The sequence below is a fragment of the Cricetulus griseus genome, chromosome 4 (genome assembly GCF_003668045.3).
Source record: "Cricetulus griseus strain 17A/GY chromosome 4, alternate assembly CriGri-PICRH-1.0, whole genome shotgun sequence".
Classification (NCBI taxonomy): domain Eukaryota; kingdom Metazoa; phylum Chordata; class Mammalia; order Rodentia; family Cricetidae; genus Cricetulus; species Cricetulus griseus.
The window spans coordinates 151,943,287-151,959,438 of record NC_048597.1 but is presented as its reverse complement, the minus strand read 5'-3'; the positions used below and the strand labels follow the sequence as shown (position 1 = coordinate 151,959,438).

Here is a 16,152-nt window from a genome sequence, read left to right as displayed (position 1 = left end):
GGATTATTGGCACTGAACCACAGAGATGTCATCAAGTTATTCTGAAAGGGTAGAGGGAGCAGGACGTGTCTCTCAGTCCCTATTTCTTGAAGCAGTTAGAGAGGCCCATTAGGTGGCAGGAGGAGCCAGCTTCTGTGTCCCAGCGGGGAAGTGTTCCTCCTGCAGGCTGCCTGTCTCCATCACCCACCTCCCCAGGTGATCACAACTGCCCCATCAGATGTAATCGGTCCTTCTTCCTGGAGGGAACTGGCTCCAGGGTGGCATCCTGCCAGGATGAGACTTCAGGTTATAGGTACACAGTGAGCAGGTTCTATCTGTGACCACAGGGAGCTCTTTGCATGAGGACATTTCCCGTCCTTTGACCTTTAGCCCCATCCAACATCCTAAAAAGTGTATGTTGGTGCTAAGTTCCTGAGATGGGTCTTTGTATTCACTGGGGAAGACCGGTTTCTAAAAGCAGTGATTGATTCCTCTCTAGGAGATGGCAGGGGAGCTAAAGACCCAGCTGGGATTTTGGGATTTATGCCTTTTACTCCCATCTATGAAAGTCCTAGTGGGTCTGCCCTTCCCACCTACTGTGCTGTGGTTTTTCGTGGGTGCAGATGTTAAATTCAGAGACTGTTAATGGACAAGCAAGAACAAAAGGAAGAATAAGTGTCGTCAGTAATCCTCCATAGACTCTGAATTTGGAACTGGTGTAGGTGGACAGGCTTACTAATGGCAGCATTTGCATGCAGCATGGAAATTCTTTGCAGAGTGTTACATACACGCACCTGTGGCCTAGGAAGGTGCGTGTCTCACACACATGAACACAGGCTATGGGGAAACTCAAAGGAGGGTGGCTGGTTCACGTGGATATTTGCAGTGGGGTTACGGAGAACTAAGGGGGATTATTGATGAGACTTCAGGATCAGCATTGAGATGGGTCATCTGTGGATCAATACAAGAATCAGCTTTTGTCTGAGGCTGTGAGTGGGAGGGAAGAGGGAGGAGCCTGTGAGTGCTAGTGATAATTAGCAGGGAATCAAAAACAAGGGATGTCCGTTAGGTCCCATTCTCCTCTACCACACACTCTTGCCTATGCTCCATCAGTTCTGCTTTAACTCTCTATACTAGCAGCTCATATAATGAGTTCAAAGTGACTTTTACCATTCCAGTGAGTCTACCTACTTGCGGCAGTATGAAGAAGGCTCTGTGACCAAGGACATACAGATATATCAGTTATTTCTCAACCCCTCAAAAACTGTTCCTTGCACATAGTGCGGCTTTAGAATGGTACTTATTTAGGATGAGGATTCTGAAATCTGGGATTTTGGGATTCTATACCTTTAGGAATCACATTTTGTGTTGCTGACACCCTCCTCTCTCTCTCTCTCTCTCTCCACACACACACACACACACACACACACACACACACACACACACACACCCTATGAGTAGTGTCTGGAAGCATTTATATCTTTTACACTTAACCCAAAGACCGAGGAAAGGGAGTTTAGAACCCGTTTTGGTGGCCCAACTCTTTATTAGGACTGGGTATGCATCAGGCATTGTGCTAGGTCTCTTCAAATAAGAAAGAATGAGACTCAAGAATCAAGGTAACACAGAAAGCAAATGGCTAAGTGGGCCTTCAAGCTGGACTTGCTCTCATGACACACATTGGTGATTTACCTTAATCTACTGCTTTGAGGTGCAATGCCCAGATCTCAAGGGTAGTGCTCTCCTGATGGCAGTGCCCTGGAATATAACAGAGAGTCATTTTAAAAGTTACCAGTGCTCCTTGGTAGTGAGAGGATTGTAGCATTTGGTCGTTAAGGGAACCTTAGGGCTGGGCTTGGGAATCTGATCAAGAATGAGCTACAGCTGTGGGGCTGGTGGGACCACAAGATCGCAAGGATAGAGGCTGTCATCCAAAAAGATGAAGGCACAGGGCATCCGGAGTGGCAGGTATATATTTTGCAGTATCTGGAGCAGAAACAATCTCTCATAAAGACAAACACATAAACTTGAATAAAGAACATCAGCTGACCATTGTGCTTGGCTCAGAGTTCTGAAAAATGCACGGGTGGCTGATCAGGGAGCTGGCGTGCTGACAAGGTCTGCCTGTGCCCACAGGACCTCACTAGGAATAAGGATGGGGGCAGAAAGCCAGGAAAAGAGGTACAGTTACTAGGGCGTGTGAGATGCAGGTTGAAGAACCTGTAAAGAGTGACCTGGTTGAAAGAAACCCTTTGTTCTCTTGCTGTATTTCCTTGTTGCTCAAGGACTGCAGCCAGACCAGAGTATAGGGAGTAGGCCATGATCATACATACATACTATGAGACGTGGTGGTGAGGCTTAAGGACATACTTTCTGTCACAAGGTAACTGGGACAGGAGTGAAAGTCTTTGTTGCCAGTCTTACACATAGGAGAGGTGGGGAATGGTGAGTGTCTTTCTGGGTTAGGGTCAGCCAGCAGGGTCTTAGTGGGCCTGTTGTTAGGGAGATGTGGTGATTATAGGATGCTCTTGAGCTTAGTTCAAAACTTTCAGGTGCAGCTTGTCACTCTCCCTGTGTTCCATTCTATTCAAGACTTTCATTCTCTTCATGCTGATTTTTCTTTTTCTCTTTTTTCTTTCTGCTCTGCCTTGACTTCTGTGTCTTTACCTGAATAACCCCAATGCATTTTCTGAACCCAGTTCTTCAAGGAAAGCTTTTCTTCCTTCCTTCCTTCCTTCCTTCCTTCCTTCCTTCCTTCCTTCTCCCCTTCCTTTCTTCTCCCCTTCCTTTCTTCTCCCCTTCCTTCCTTCCTTCCTTCCTTCCTTCCTTCCTTCCTTCCTTCCTTCCTTCCTTCCTTCTCCCTTTCTCTCTTCTCTCCTTTCCTCCCTCCCTTCCTCTCTTCCTCCTCCTGCTTTCTTGGATCACACCACCTGCAGCTTATGTTCCAATGAGAGGAGGTCATGTCTAGCTCCACCTCACTGTAAGTGACCTTAGCACAAAGAACTTTTCTTATTCACCTGTGTGAATTGGAATATTTAACATATACCAGGTGGCCAATAAATATTTGTGGCACTCTAGTGCTACACACACTGTCCTAACACCTTGACCAGGTACTTACTCTCCTGTTTCTCAGGTTTCTTAAAGGACTCTTCCTGAATTCAGGACTCTTCCTGAATTCAGGTCAGTGGTCTTGTCTATTGACCCAATACTGGTCTTCCTCCCTATAGTGCAAGTAAGGTCCTTTGGAGCCCCATCCCCAAGTGTAGTGTCAAGTCTATTAATTACTGCCCGTAGGATCAGGATAAGGGCACACAATAGAGTTGGAAAGATAGACTGCTGTACAAAATGAGTAGGAATTGGTTTTATTTGCTTAACAGCCTGTCCAAACCTACAGGACAATGGCTGGTCTTTTAATAGGTTTAGCAGTGACTCTGCTTACGTGCAGAACTACAGGGATTTCTTCTTGTATAGGGAAGGACTGGAGCCAGGGCCAAAGCATGGAAGGGTCGACGACCTCTTACTATTCTCAGTGTTTTCAGGAACCACTCAAATCTTAGCTAAAGCCGTTGGACAAGCCCAGACAAGACACACTGAGAACCTGAGGCAGGACCCCAGCACAGGGAAGGAAGGATGGGATAAAGAGCCTATGGCAACAGAATAGGATGCAGTGTGGTGGGATAGGAGAGGTGCCACTTCTGAGCCATGATGGTGTCTTTGGGAAAGGGCCAGAAATGGGCAGAGGTCTGGGAGGAAGATGGCCAGATATTTGGGAACTGAGGCACTCAGGAGACATCTATCTGGAAGAAATATTTACTGGGCACAATATTGTTGGGCCAGACTAGCAAGTGTGTGTGGGGCTGATGGCAGAGGGGACTTGCCCAAATGGCAGGTTGAAGTCAGAGAGTAGTAGCCACAGTGGTGAAGAACACAACTGGAGAAGAACTAAATTCTAGTTTGGGTAACATGAGAAGATGCAAGGGACCCAAGGGATGACTTAGAGGCAGAGGTGCTCGCCATCAAGCTTGAAGACCTGAGTTCAATTCCTGGGACCTACATGGTGGAAAGTGAGAACTAACTCCCTAACGTGTCCTCTAATCTCCACATGTACACTGTGGTACGTGCACACACATGTAACAGAGCTCGTGCAGAGGTCAGAATACCACTTGCAGGGGGTCAGTTCTCTCCTTCCACCCTGTGGGGCCTGGGGATTATATTTGGGTCATCAGCTTGGTAGCAAGAGTGGCACCGTTGCACTCACTTCATTCCTGTTATTCATTGGCATCCGTTTTTTGTTTTTATACTTTTGATATTGTTTGTTTTACCTGCCCTTTACTTGAATTTGCACCCAGCAGCCACTTATCAGCAGGTACTCATGGGCTAGAGTCAGACTATCTGAGAATGCAGTTTGTTTCAGAAAGCTGGGAAAGGTCTTTTGTGATTGTGATGGACAGGTGTTCCCTCTTGTTTTTCTTTTTCTTTTGTTGGGGGTGAGTAGGTAGGAAGATCGCTCTTGAATACTTGGACATATGCTGGAACTGTCCCAAGAGAAAGGAGGCTTTGTTGGATGGGTGTGCACCTGGGTCTCTCCCCACCGCTCCAAGCTCTCCCAGAGGACTAGGGTGTCTGCTTCCATTAGACACATGGCTCTGCTTCTGGAATTGAAGAAATGAATATAACTTCCTTTCCCCAGGGTTCATAGTACTGAATGGGTTTAGAGAGTCAGAGAAAAGGGATGAGGAGAGAGGTTGGACAGCCTCCTCTGAGAGACATTTTGGGCTTCTTCAAATCATTGGCAGACAAGATTTTAATTGAACTCTGTGTGTTCAGATGAAGCAAAACCTTGGGCTTTCTGGCTACATTTGTTTTCTCTTTTTCCCTGTTCTTTCTCTCTCTGTTTCTCTAATAAGGTCCAATCCTGGTTTCTACTCTACTTTCTCGCCTCCCCAGTGATACTGCTTGGGCATGTAGATCCTCTCTCCTCTATTGAGTTTATCCAGGTGGTAGGACATGGCAATCATTGCAAATGTCTGCAGTGGGGTCATCTGAGGTTACAGCCAGATCTTCATGCAAATGTCATTGTCCTCCACCCTGCCCTGTACTTCCTGAGGCAAGGCCAGCATGTGGTTTCCTGAGATGGTTGCCTGGCTTATCCAGTCTGGCTACTGAGCAGGTGGGCAGAGTCCTGCCCCCTCCTGCCACCGTGCTCTTTGGCTGTGTAATCTCACACATCATTCCCTCCAAACCCCACCCCTGCTTCTTTCTGAGTAGTCTTCGTTGTCCCCTTTTGTGCATCTGTTTGATTTTGTCCTTTCAAAACAAAGCAAAATTAATTCAGTTTTTCTCTTTACCTCTATTGAAAACACAGGACAAGTTTCAATTCTTATTATATTAACAGATGGTATGCCGAGGGGTAGCTGGATTTAGTGCTGTGGGAAGTACATGGAGCTTTTTAAGAGATGAATTTGGGGCAGGGTGGGGTATGAGAATAAGGCTTTGCCCCAGTGGAACAGCAGCATAACTTAATAGAGTAGCATCAATTGTGAGTCTGTCCTTTGATGGCTTGCTTCTGTCTGCCAGGTATTCGTCTTCATTTTTAAACTTAAGGATAGTGGCACTTGCCATTATAAGCTTGGTTCAATGTCTTAAGACATTGTGTGTGTGTGGGCTCATTAGATAAAAGAACTCACTGCCAATCAAGTGGCCTGAGTTGTTCCCCAGGACTCACACTGTGGAAGGTGGGGGACAGACTCAAGCAAGTTGCTTGCTCTCTGACCTCCACAGGCATGCCGTGGCACATTCATGCTCGCACACATAGGTGCACAAGAAAGTAACTTAATCAGTTTTTAAAAGACACGTCTGTGAAATGATATGCATATGAATGCTTTGAGAAGTGAGATTATCGTCATGAACAAAAGTGTTGAAACAGTGTTTATAAAATGAGCTGGTGGTACTGAGTGATTGCCAATGATTCTTTCAGGGTCTAAATTATTTCCCCTAGTAGCTTTCTGCCTATAGTAAAAGCTCAAACTGGATGGGATGGGGAGATTGCGGGCTGGGGTGGGTGAACGGTTTAAATACCTACTTGCTGGTTTCTAGTCCTGTTTCCCTTTTTACACTGGCACTACTGCCCCCTGCTGGCCAGTAGCAGCATTACAGTACAGCGAGTCCCTAGCTGGGCCCCTCTCTCCGGTTTTCTCCTCAGCCTGGGCTCCCTGAGCTGGCTGGGTCCTTTGCATGGGTCTCTGGCCTGCTATCATTGACAGCCTTCCCTCCTTCCTTCTCTTTCTCACCTCATTCCCTGTCTCCATCTGCCCCCGCAGCACTGCCAGTAACTCCAACCGCAGCACGCCGGCCTGCTCCCCCATCCTCCGGAAGCGGTCCCGCTCGCCAACACCACAGAACCAGGACGGAGAGACCATGGTGGAGAAGGGCTCAGACCACTCCTCCGACAAGTCCCCATCCACCCCGGAGCAGGGTGTGCAACGCAGTTGCTCTTCACAATCTGGTCGGAGTGGTGGTAAAAATTCCAAGGTGAGCAGACCATGATGGAGATCCAGTATCCCTTGTTAGCTAGCTGCAGGCAGGTACTGGGTACTCCGGTGACTGAACAGTCCCGGTGTCTATATGGTCAGATCAGGTCAGGGCGGGCAGGGGAGACCCTAGTCGAATAGATTCCCGTCTAAACACTGGGGTGTGTGTGTGTGTGTCCTGAGCCACGTGCCTCACGCCCCAACCCACTTCCCATCTCTCTGTAGGAATTAAGGAATTTTATGACCCCTGAGATACAGATGGGGGCTCTGGGGATAAGGAGGTGTCATCTGTTTAATGTTTTAAATTTGGCCCCTTGAACTGGTAAAGAGACATTATTTGGGACAACTGTGCTGTCAGAAAGCGAGGCTTCAGGGAGCCTCCCAGAGAGCTGTTTGCCCACACCCTGCTTACCTTCATACTAATCTACTCATCTTGCAGAGAGGACAGTCCCAGGGCTCCCCCCCACCCCCCAGCTGTACACCTGAGCCCGAAGGCTCCTGGTCCAAGGATTAGCACAGAGGCCTCATGGGGTTGTGGTTCCCCAGAGCTCTCCTACCATTCCCAGGTCTCTGGCACCTCTAGCCAGGTGCTCCTCAGCCGCCAGACTCACAGGGCATGAGAAAAGGGAGCCCCCCCACCCCCGACCCTGGGAGGCTTGGGAGCTGGTTTCCCACTTGGATTTGTCTTTTGATTTCTTGTTCTTCCTCTTCTCCCCACTGTTTCCCATATACCTTCTCTGCATGCATGGTCTTAGTCTCACAAGCGCCTCTCAAAAGTAAGCCATCTTTTGTCTCTGTCTTTTACTCTCCCCCTCTAGTATTGAATTGTCTGTAGTGCTCAGCTCAGCACCCCTCCCTCCACCCCTGCCAATTCTGCCCATATGTCCTGCTTGGTCCCTTTCCCAGAAGGGCCGACCCTACTGTGCCCCACCCCCATCCCTTGGCAGGCTGGCTTGGAAGTCACTGAGGGACTACTCCCACTGCACCTGATGTCAGAAAACAGACCCTGCCCCCCCCTCGTCCCTCCCCTCCCCTGTCTGCCTGCTTCTCAAACACCACCACTAGTGGGAATGTGTTTCCCTCCTCGGGTGGCACTTTCTAAAGCAGAGTCCTGCAGGGGGTAGTTCTATTCCTGTGTGTATGGGGCCTCTACTCAGTCAAACTGTTGTTTCTTGTGGCCCCTTGATGGGCAAACTTCTCTGGCAGTAGTGATGAGAGCCTGACAAGAACAATGACAGAGGGTCGGTGACATTGGCAAGACCTCACGGGATCTTCCCAGTTTATCTTTCCCTCCATCCCGAGAGCTACTTGGCCAGGGAACCCTTAACTGCTTGCTTGAACCACACTGGAATTCACTCATGGTTTGCTTAGAGCCCCGGGTTTTGATCAAAGAAGGTGTAGTGCCAGCATCTGGAGGTTGATGAATGTGGCAATACCCACCAGGTTCTGGATGGATCTATGCTTGCAGGAGGGAGTTGTGCCAGACTCTATCTACCAGGGCCCGAGTATCTCTGCGGTCCGAGGGGAAGTTGGAGTGAGTAAATGGTGAGCCATTGGTAGTAAGACGATAGTGCCCAGGAAATCAATTGCGGGGAAGCAGTGCATCTGGAAGAAGCCGAGGGAAGACTTAGAACAGCGTCTGTGAGTGTCCTCAGGGAGGAAGGCACAGCACTGTCCATTTCTGATGGAAGAACATGAAGCCCCACACCTAAGCCTGTCCTCTGTGCCCTTCACACTCAAAGCACTCTCAGGATTTAAGTGGCTGTTGCCAGTGGAGGATAGACTCGAGTGGGGAAGCCAGCAGGGGTCCTCTCTGGGTGCAGGAGGCTAGGCAGGTTCAGGCAGGCCCGATATCTGGGGACAGGAGTTATATAAGACCTTTAGTCTCTATGCCAGAGTGCTCACTCCTCTGCCTTAGCTGAAAAGTGTACTAGAGGGCCCTCTAGTTATTCCCTCTCTCCACCTCTTCTCCGAGTCTTTAGTGTTTCCAGTCCTAGGGTGAAGTGTACAGCTCTTATTCATTTGGTGAGCAGCATGATGCTTGCTGACCACTGACACGGGGAGGACCACAGGGAGCAATTATGCTCAACCCGTAATGGGCATGTGCAAGACACACCAACTGCAGAACATTAATACCAGAGGCATCATGGGAAGAGGGTTCAATGCAGGGCAAACTCTTGGACTGCAAGGAAGTGCTGCTAGGGTAAGGCCAAAGCTTTTAACACATCTTCCCCAGGCAGCGCCCTTTCAAGGTGGCCAGATGTGGCTGTGCAGAGGATATGTGAGCTAGAGCTGTTTTTGCTACAGTCTTAGCTACGCCACCTCGACCACCTCCTCCTGCAAAGAGGGCACCCTGTGTTGTGTTTTTCAAGCAGGCTGCAAGATGCCTCCTTCTTCACAGAGTGGGGACAGGTGGCAGATGCAGTGTCTCTCTCCCTTTCTAGCCTCTGTTTCTTCATTTGTTAGATACAGGATTGGGACAGGGGAATCATTAAGGCTTTAACTTCCCCATCGTTATCTCAGTGGTTGAGGCTGATTCTTGCTTCTGCTCAGGTCCCAGGGCTGACTTGCACTCTCAGGAACCCCTGTGTTTGGGCCACAATCGAGTTGCACTTGGTAGTGATGGCCTGTGGTCACTAGAGGGAGCCAGGGTATGCTTTCCTGCCCCCACTAGCTCGGGAGTGTTGCTCAGCACTTGCAGACCTGCCAAGTGGATAGGGCCATTCAATCCTTGGCTTCTGCCTTGCAGCTTAGCTCTCTGTTGGTGCTTGGCAATGCCCAGTGCTGTGACACTGGTACTACTGTGACCTTTCACATTTTTGTTTGTTTGTTTGTTTGAATTCTAATTTTTGTGGTTTTTCTTTTCAGTATGACAAACTTAATCTGATCAAAGTAAGACGTTGTTTTTTGCTTCCCCTTCCCAACTTATGCTTAATGTAGAGCTCCTGGTCCCACTCCCTTCACCCTCCACCTCAGCCCATCATCTAGATTCCTTGGGCTTTTGCTCTAGGTGATGCTTTTGGATGTGATGGCAGGAAACTGCTGTAAGGTAGTTTTGGCTATGTTTCCAGGAGCCTTGCATTCCATCTAGTCCTTGTTTGTCTGATTCCTTGTAGGAAGGTCCAAAGAGACACAGAACAAGTCCTCCACCTCCAGCTTTAACCCTGTCTCCAACAGCTGTCTTTGTCCTCACCCCCTTCCCCCTTTAATCATCTGTTACAAGCTATTTGAACCTGACCTCCTCTTAGTTCTGTGCCTTCTTGCCCTCTAGCCTTATCCCCCAGGTAGGGGCACAGCCTCGGATTTACAATGGTAGGCAGTCTCCCTTTCCTGCCTGTTGGTGCCCCGTCACCCTCCTGGGCCCTTCTTTCACAGGAGGTGCCTTCAGCCCTCTGCTTAGGAATATGGAACCATGAGGATGTAACTCTTTCCCAGGAACTCCTTCCTGCTGGACAGTCTTGAGGGCTAATGTGGATGTCCCTGAGGCACCCTCAGTCCTGGCAGACACTGTGTAGAGCTGTGGTCGGGGCACGGCCTCCAAAGCCCTTGCTTTAGAGAGAGCCTTGCTCATTTCTTTCAGTTCTTAGACTTCCTTCCTTGTTCTCACTTTCTAAGATAACACGTATTAGCTGTAAAGGTGTCAAAGAACTAGTTAGAGATGGGACAGATGTTTCTAACTGAAGCTCTTGGGACCTTGAAAGCTGTTTGTTTCAAGTAGTTTCTTAAGGGACTAACATCTTGATGTTACACGGGCAGAAGGCAGGTCCTCTCCCCATCATCCCCTTTCCTCCTTAGGTTGTATACAAAAGTTGCCAGGAATGAAGTGCTTAGGTGCAGTTGGGAGCATTTCCTCCTCTGTGATGCAGGTGACTAGCTTGGGTCAGGACTAGTGTATTACAGGGTAACTGTGGATAGTTTGGGTGGTGGCTGCAAGAGTATACTTGCTGTCATCATGGTGTACAGTTAGCCAACATCTACACAACCCCATTTCTTGTGGTCCTAGAGTCAGTTGTCACAGTGACCATTCAAAAAATCTATAGAAATGCAGGTCCCATTAGATACAACTTTCTTGCTCCACCCATCCCCCACCAGCCTTAGTGAACGATGGGAATGCTCAAGTCCAGAATTCCTTCCTACCAGCTAACCATTCCCACCCTGTGATGAAATAGTCTTGGATACATGGATTTGGCCTTCAACTTCTGGATTGGAGAAGGAGGTGTCACTATGGTAAAACCACCATGCCATCTAGATTAGACCCCGGTGACATCCATTTGAGGAATGACTACAGAGAGCCCCTAGCAGAGGGGAACTGAATGTCTGCCTTGTTACCTGTTGCCCTGGGCAAGCTAGTTGCCCTAGTCAGTGAAATCTGTGTGAGGGAGAAGCATATTCATGCCTGATCCCCTGCCGCTGCCTGTCTCCGGCCACCAAAGTAGAGGTCAAAGTGTCAGGCAGACAGTCCTTCACACCCTGGTTCATAGCCCCCCCCCATACACGTGTGTGCATGCACACACGCACAGCTTGCCCACTGACACAGTGGCTGTCCAGTTCTGCATTGATAACACAAACTCCAGGCTGCCGACTGTGCATCACATAGAGGCTTCAATCTGTTGGCAAAGTTCCCTACATCCCCACACAGAATGCTTACAAGTAGAGGTTGGAAACAGACACAGCACACTCTAGCCACTCATCTTCTTTCATTAGAACATTTCAGATCCATTGGGGAGATCAGAATGATAATTCCTTGACTGTGGAGCTGGGACAGAATATGGTGTGTGAATACTGAGTTGTCATGCCATGGGTTGGGAGAAGATTTCTGAGATGACAATTCTCCTTTCTTCCCCTGCCAAACCTCTGGCCTTACCTGTTAGGAGGTCAACCAGTTGTTGGGACAGGAAGAATTTACTCACCTGCCAGCTAGGAGCATAGTGTGACTTTAGGCTGCCTCTTCTTCCCCTGTCACCAAAATATTCCACCCTGCCTTTGCCAGAAATGACCTGGAGCAGAAGGCTGTATTGGGCTCCACCTAGACATTGCTTCTAGTCAAAACCCACTTGGGGACTAGGCTTTGGATGCCTACCACACATCCCACTCCCCCATCAGTAGAACATGGCGATGGATGGGGCTCCGATTCCCTTCTGGTTGAGCGATAGCTAGTGCTGCCACTGCCTGCATCTCCAACCGCCCCAGCCGTGGTGGGGCTTCCAGCATGGACTGCTCCCAGGGCCTTCTTTCTGGAACTGTCTTGCGAAAGGAGGACCCTCCTGAGCATCGACATGGGAAGCATTCAGCTGCATTTGGATTCCTTCTCCCTGGCCACCCTCTGCTGTTTGTGTTACCTTCACCCGAGGGGGAAGGAATACTCTAGCCACTCCCAAGATCTCTTCCCTAACTAACTTCGTTCTCTATTTTATTTTTGTCTTTTCAGAAAAGCCAGAGTTGGTACAATGTAAGTATTACTGTTTCTCTTCTTGTGGGTAATAGTAAATGTGTGTGTGTGTGTGTGTGTGTGTGTGTGTGTGTGTGTGTGTATGTATGTGTTGGGGGTGGGGGGTGGGTAGAGGTGGGCAGAGGAAGGGAAAAGGGTCAAGTTCAATTTGGGTTCTCTGTGAGTTTGGGCCCTTGTCAGCCTCTTCTTGTCCCAAGATAAATACTGTAGTTCCCATCTATAGCAGGATGGATAAGTCTTGGGGAGGCGGATGTGATTTGGGGACAGAAGAAATGACCGGCCTCTTTGCTTTCCTCATCTAGTGCCCTGTAGGATACAAGGGAGTAGCCATCGGGGAGTGACTATTTCAAGGCCAGACAGAATTCTGGAGTCAGGGGAGTCAGAAGGCCAAAGTTAGCATCCATTAGCCAAGACATCTTGGGGGAACTGGGGTAGAGAGACTTTGCTATGTGATGGGATGTGTTGCAGACATCCAGTGTCCCCCAGAGCATGTGCCTGATGAAGGGCTTGGTGGCTGCTGGACCGTGGAAAGGCTTTGTGGTGTGTGCAGTCTCTCTGAAGGCCCCTATTCCCCTTGTCACAGAGACCAGATCGCCTCACAGCTTGCCCTGGTCACGTGTTCTATGCCCCCAGGGGGGACTGCCCAGTGGAAGAGCTGATGGGCACTGTGGCCTGGCTTCAGACTTTTGTCTCCCCTTCTTTGAGCCTGTCTGTGCTGAGAATACCAAGCCTCCACCCCCACCTCTGCTCATCTCTTGTACCTCCTTCTGCTCCAATGGGAGCTGAGGCATGGAGAAGCTACCCCGGCGACGGTGTAATGACAGGGTAGGAGGGAGCAATGGAAGAGCCTAAGGAGAGGCTTGTGTTTAATGTGCAGCTATGGGTTCAAATCATCCCTATGGGCCATCTGTGTGTTCCAACATGGTAATGAGCAGTTCTTTAAGGTCAGACACATGTCAGCTAACACTCTGGCTTCCCACAGGCTGCTCTGGGCCTGCCTATCCTAGGTGCTTTTTATTGATCTACCATTCACAGTCCTACTGAGCAGCCCAAATGGCCCATGTTGATATGAGGAAGTTGAGGATTGAGATGACAGTGGGTGGAAGAGAAGCTGAACTCTGCCTCCCTTTGCCTGTTCCTTCTCCCTGACTCACCAAGGGTCTTCTGGCCTCTGGCCTCCTCAGGCTGATAGCAGCACATATCTTGGAGGGAGGAGCTCTCTCTGTGTGGGAGCTGTCCAGGCCCAGCTGTTGCAAATACCCCAATAATCTCCCTTTGAGGAGCATTGCATAAATTAGTGTCGCCTAAGGGAAACAGAAAACACATGGCCACGGTGCTATTGGGCAATAAAACATCCAAATTTGGACACGCAAATCCTGACCTTGTTGCCACTTACGCTTCTATTGCTCCCTTTCTCCTCGGGTGGCTTTTGGCACAGCTGCTGCTGCTGTTTGCCTTGCTTTCCCATCCCTTGTCCTGTTGTCCCCTCCGTGCTCTCTGCTCAGGACCCATTAGAAGAGTCCTTTTCCTCCCACTCCATGCTCCTCCCTTGCCTGCTTTGCAATCACGTGGCTGACTTTCTGTTTCTTCCTGATTGCCTCAAGTTTTCAGCTGCCCCACCCTTGCACCCCTTTCATCTCCCTGTCCTCAGTCCTCAGCCTGATCCCGAAGCTGTGACATCTGAGTACTCAGTGTGATGGCAGGCTGGGAGGCCATGCTTCTTGGCTGGAGCGCGGCAGGGGGGGCGGGGGGTGGTGGTGGGAGGGTTAGGCCATCTGTCTGCAGTTGAACTTGACAGACCTCCAGGATGACCACCAACACATCCCTTTCTGCCTGCTCTGGGCTGCTGCCTCTTGGTGCAGGAAGCAGAAAGGATCGAGACTGGAGGAGGAGACAGAAATGGCAGGCGGACAGCGGGACATGAGAAACAGTTTCCAATCGCCCTAGCTGCAGCTACTAAGAGATGTGCTTGGGAATCGCACAGTCCATAGCCTCTGCTTTCACATCTTCCTGCATTTCCTGTACAAGAGGTAGCTCCTGAAGAGGTTGATGAGTAACTGCAGTAGTGGAGAGGCAAGTTGGATATATCACCCAAACAGGCTAGTTGGATGGGATCCTTCCGCCCTTACTGATGAGACAGATCTGCCCTGGTTCAGTTTCCCAGAGCCACTTATTAGTGTGGTTAGCCTGTCTGTTTGACACTGCAGAAGTTTCCCTCGGGTGCTCTCTGGCCCTGCTAGGACATTTACCCTGGACATTGGCACAGTTGTCCTGGCTGGAACTGGAATCTATGACCTGGCTTCTCCGAGAGCCACCTGTTGGGTAGGGTTTTTTAGCACTTGTGGGACCCGGCTGGCTAAGTACCTTTTTCTGTCTGAGTGCTGTGGCTATGCCTTATACACTTGTGTTCAAATCCCATCATCAGGGGAACTTTGGCTGATCCCTCCCTCAGCACTACCCCCTCCTAGTCTATATGGGGGGCTCTTAGGCTACTCGTGTTGTTATGACCCACTTTCCCTTAAACCTACCTTTCACCACTATTGCTCCCTGCTAGCAGCCGGCTGGAATCTGACCTTCAGAGAGGATCCTGGTTCCTGCAGCTGTAGATGTTCTTTTCTTTCCCCCATCTAGAGTCATTTCACCAGCTGTGATGCCTCACGTTCTATCCCTGGCATTAGGATTCTTTTAGACAGATGAAAGCTTTATAATTCCCTGCCCTGGTGGCAGGCTAGGGTCAGGGTTCTGCATAGTACTGACTGACCACTATAGGAGTCCCCCGAGACCTGTTCAAGGGGCCTAGGTGTAATTTAAGAGGAAGCCACTCTATCCTCACCACCACCCGTCTGTAGAAGAGAAAAGCAACTAACTTATTGTCCCACAACTCACCAAGGGAAGCTGTCAGCAAAGTAACAGACTAACCCGACCTGAAGGGTGAGTCATAAGAAAGGAAGTGACTAGACCCCAGTGACATGGGAAAAAGGCCGAGGAGGGTGAATGTCACAGTCAGGGTGGAGTGAGAAGACCCTGTCTTGTGCAACTGCCCTGGGGCCCTTCTTGCCCTTCACCACCATGGGCTGACTAGCTCATTTTATTCAGTAGGGCCTCCAGCCTCGAGTACAAAGGTGCAGCCCCAGTGGTCAGGAGCTTAAGGGATCAGGTGACAGGGCTTTTGGAAAAGTGGTCAGAAATAAAGGTTGTCAGACTTAAGCCTGAGGGATATCTTGTGCCTTTTAAATATGATCCTTCCCTGTCCCAGTAGGCACTAGCTGAGCTCCTGGTGGGTAGATAGACCCTCCTGCCTTATGTCTCATTCCTGGGGTGTTAGTGTTTCCATAGCAACTTAGGGACAAAGCCTAGAATAGGGCAACTGCTGGAGACAGCACCCACATTGTCTGACACTGTCCTCTGTTAGGAAAGCTGACTTTAAGACGGGAAGGAGGATTGGTGCTGAACCCGGGGATGACACTGCAAGTCTAGCTGGCATCAGTTTGAGAACCATAGGACAACGCTTTGTAGGAGTGGATGCAGGTGTTGGGGGTAGCAGAGATGACACACCCAGTTGCCTTGTATTTCCTTCAAGGACTGTCCTTCCTCTTCGTCCCACCGACGATTGTTACCCATGACTTTGAAGAATCTCCCTGACTGTTACTCTCACGACAGTTGGCCCCATCCCCCACTCTCAGGTGGTGGTGTGACTTCTCCAGATGAGACCCCCATCCCATTCCTACCCTTTCCCCACCTTTCTGCATTGCACCCATGCCCACCCCGTGTTTAATCGCCTCCCCCTTGTCTCCTCGTCCCACCCACATCTGGCTTCTGCCTACCGGATTTGGCTGAAGCAACAGGATTTCCTTTGTGGCTCTTAACTGGTTTCTTCCTAGGTGAGGTCAATGCTGAACCAAAATCTATTTTTTATTTTTAACCTGGGCTCTCTTACCCCCTCCTTCCTGCTGAGGCTGGAGAAAGGGTACCAGTTGGTCCCAGCACCCAGTGTTTGCCATAGAGTTAATGTTTAGCTAAGAGCCAATTCTGGCTCCTGCAGTTCTGGCCCTGCCCGGCCTAGCCCTTGGTGAGGGGGTGGATTCAAGGGCTAACGCAGACTAAGACTCATCTCCTATGGCAATATCTCTCTAGTTGTAAACTGTCCCTGTCTTGTCCAGACTGTCACCATATCACCTGTCCTTTGTCTGTGGC

General features: G+C 49.7%; 1 protein-coding gene across 2 annotated transcripts in view; it reads left to right on the top strand.

Annotated features, from left to right (window-relative positions):
• Nucleotides 1-16,152, top strand: part of LOC100760809 (protein Aster-B) — a 78,148-nt gene that overhangs the window by 36,974 nt on the left and 25,022 nt on the right. For both annotated transcript variants that reach the window (XM_035443589.1, XM_027411865.2), the window contains exons 2-3: nt 6,300-6,510; nt 11,938-11,958. In XM_035443589.1, coding sequence (XP_035299480.1) covers nt 6,397-6,510; nt 11,938-11,958 — 135 coding nt within the window. In that variant the 5' untranslated portion in view covers nt 6,300-6,396. The remainder of the gene's footprint in view (nt 1-6,299; nt 6,511-11,937; nt 11,959-16,152) is intronic.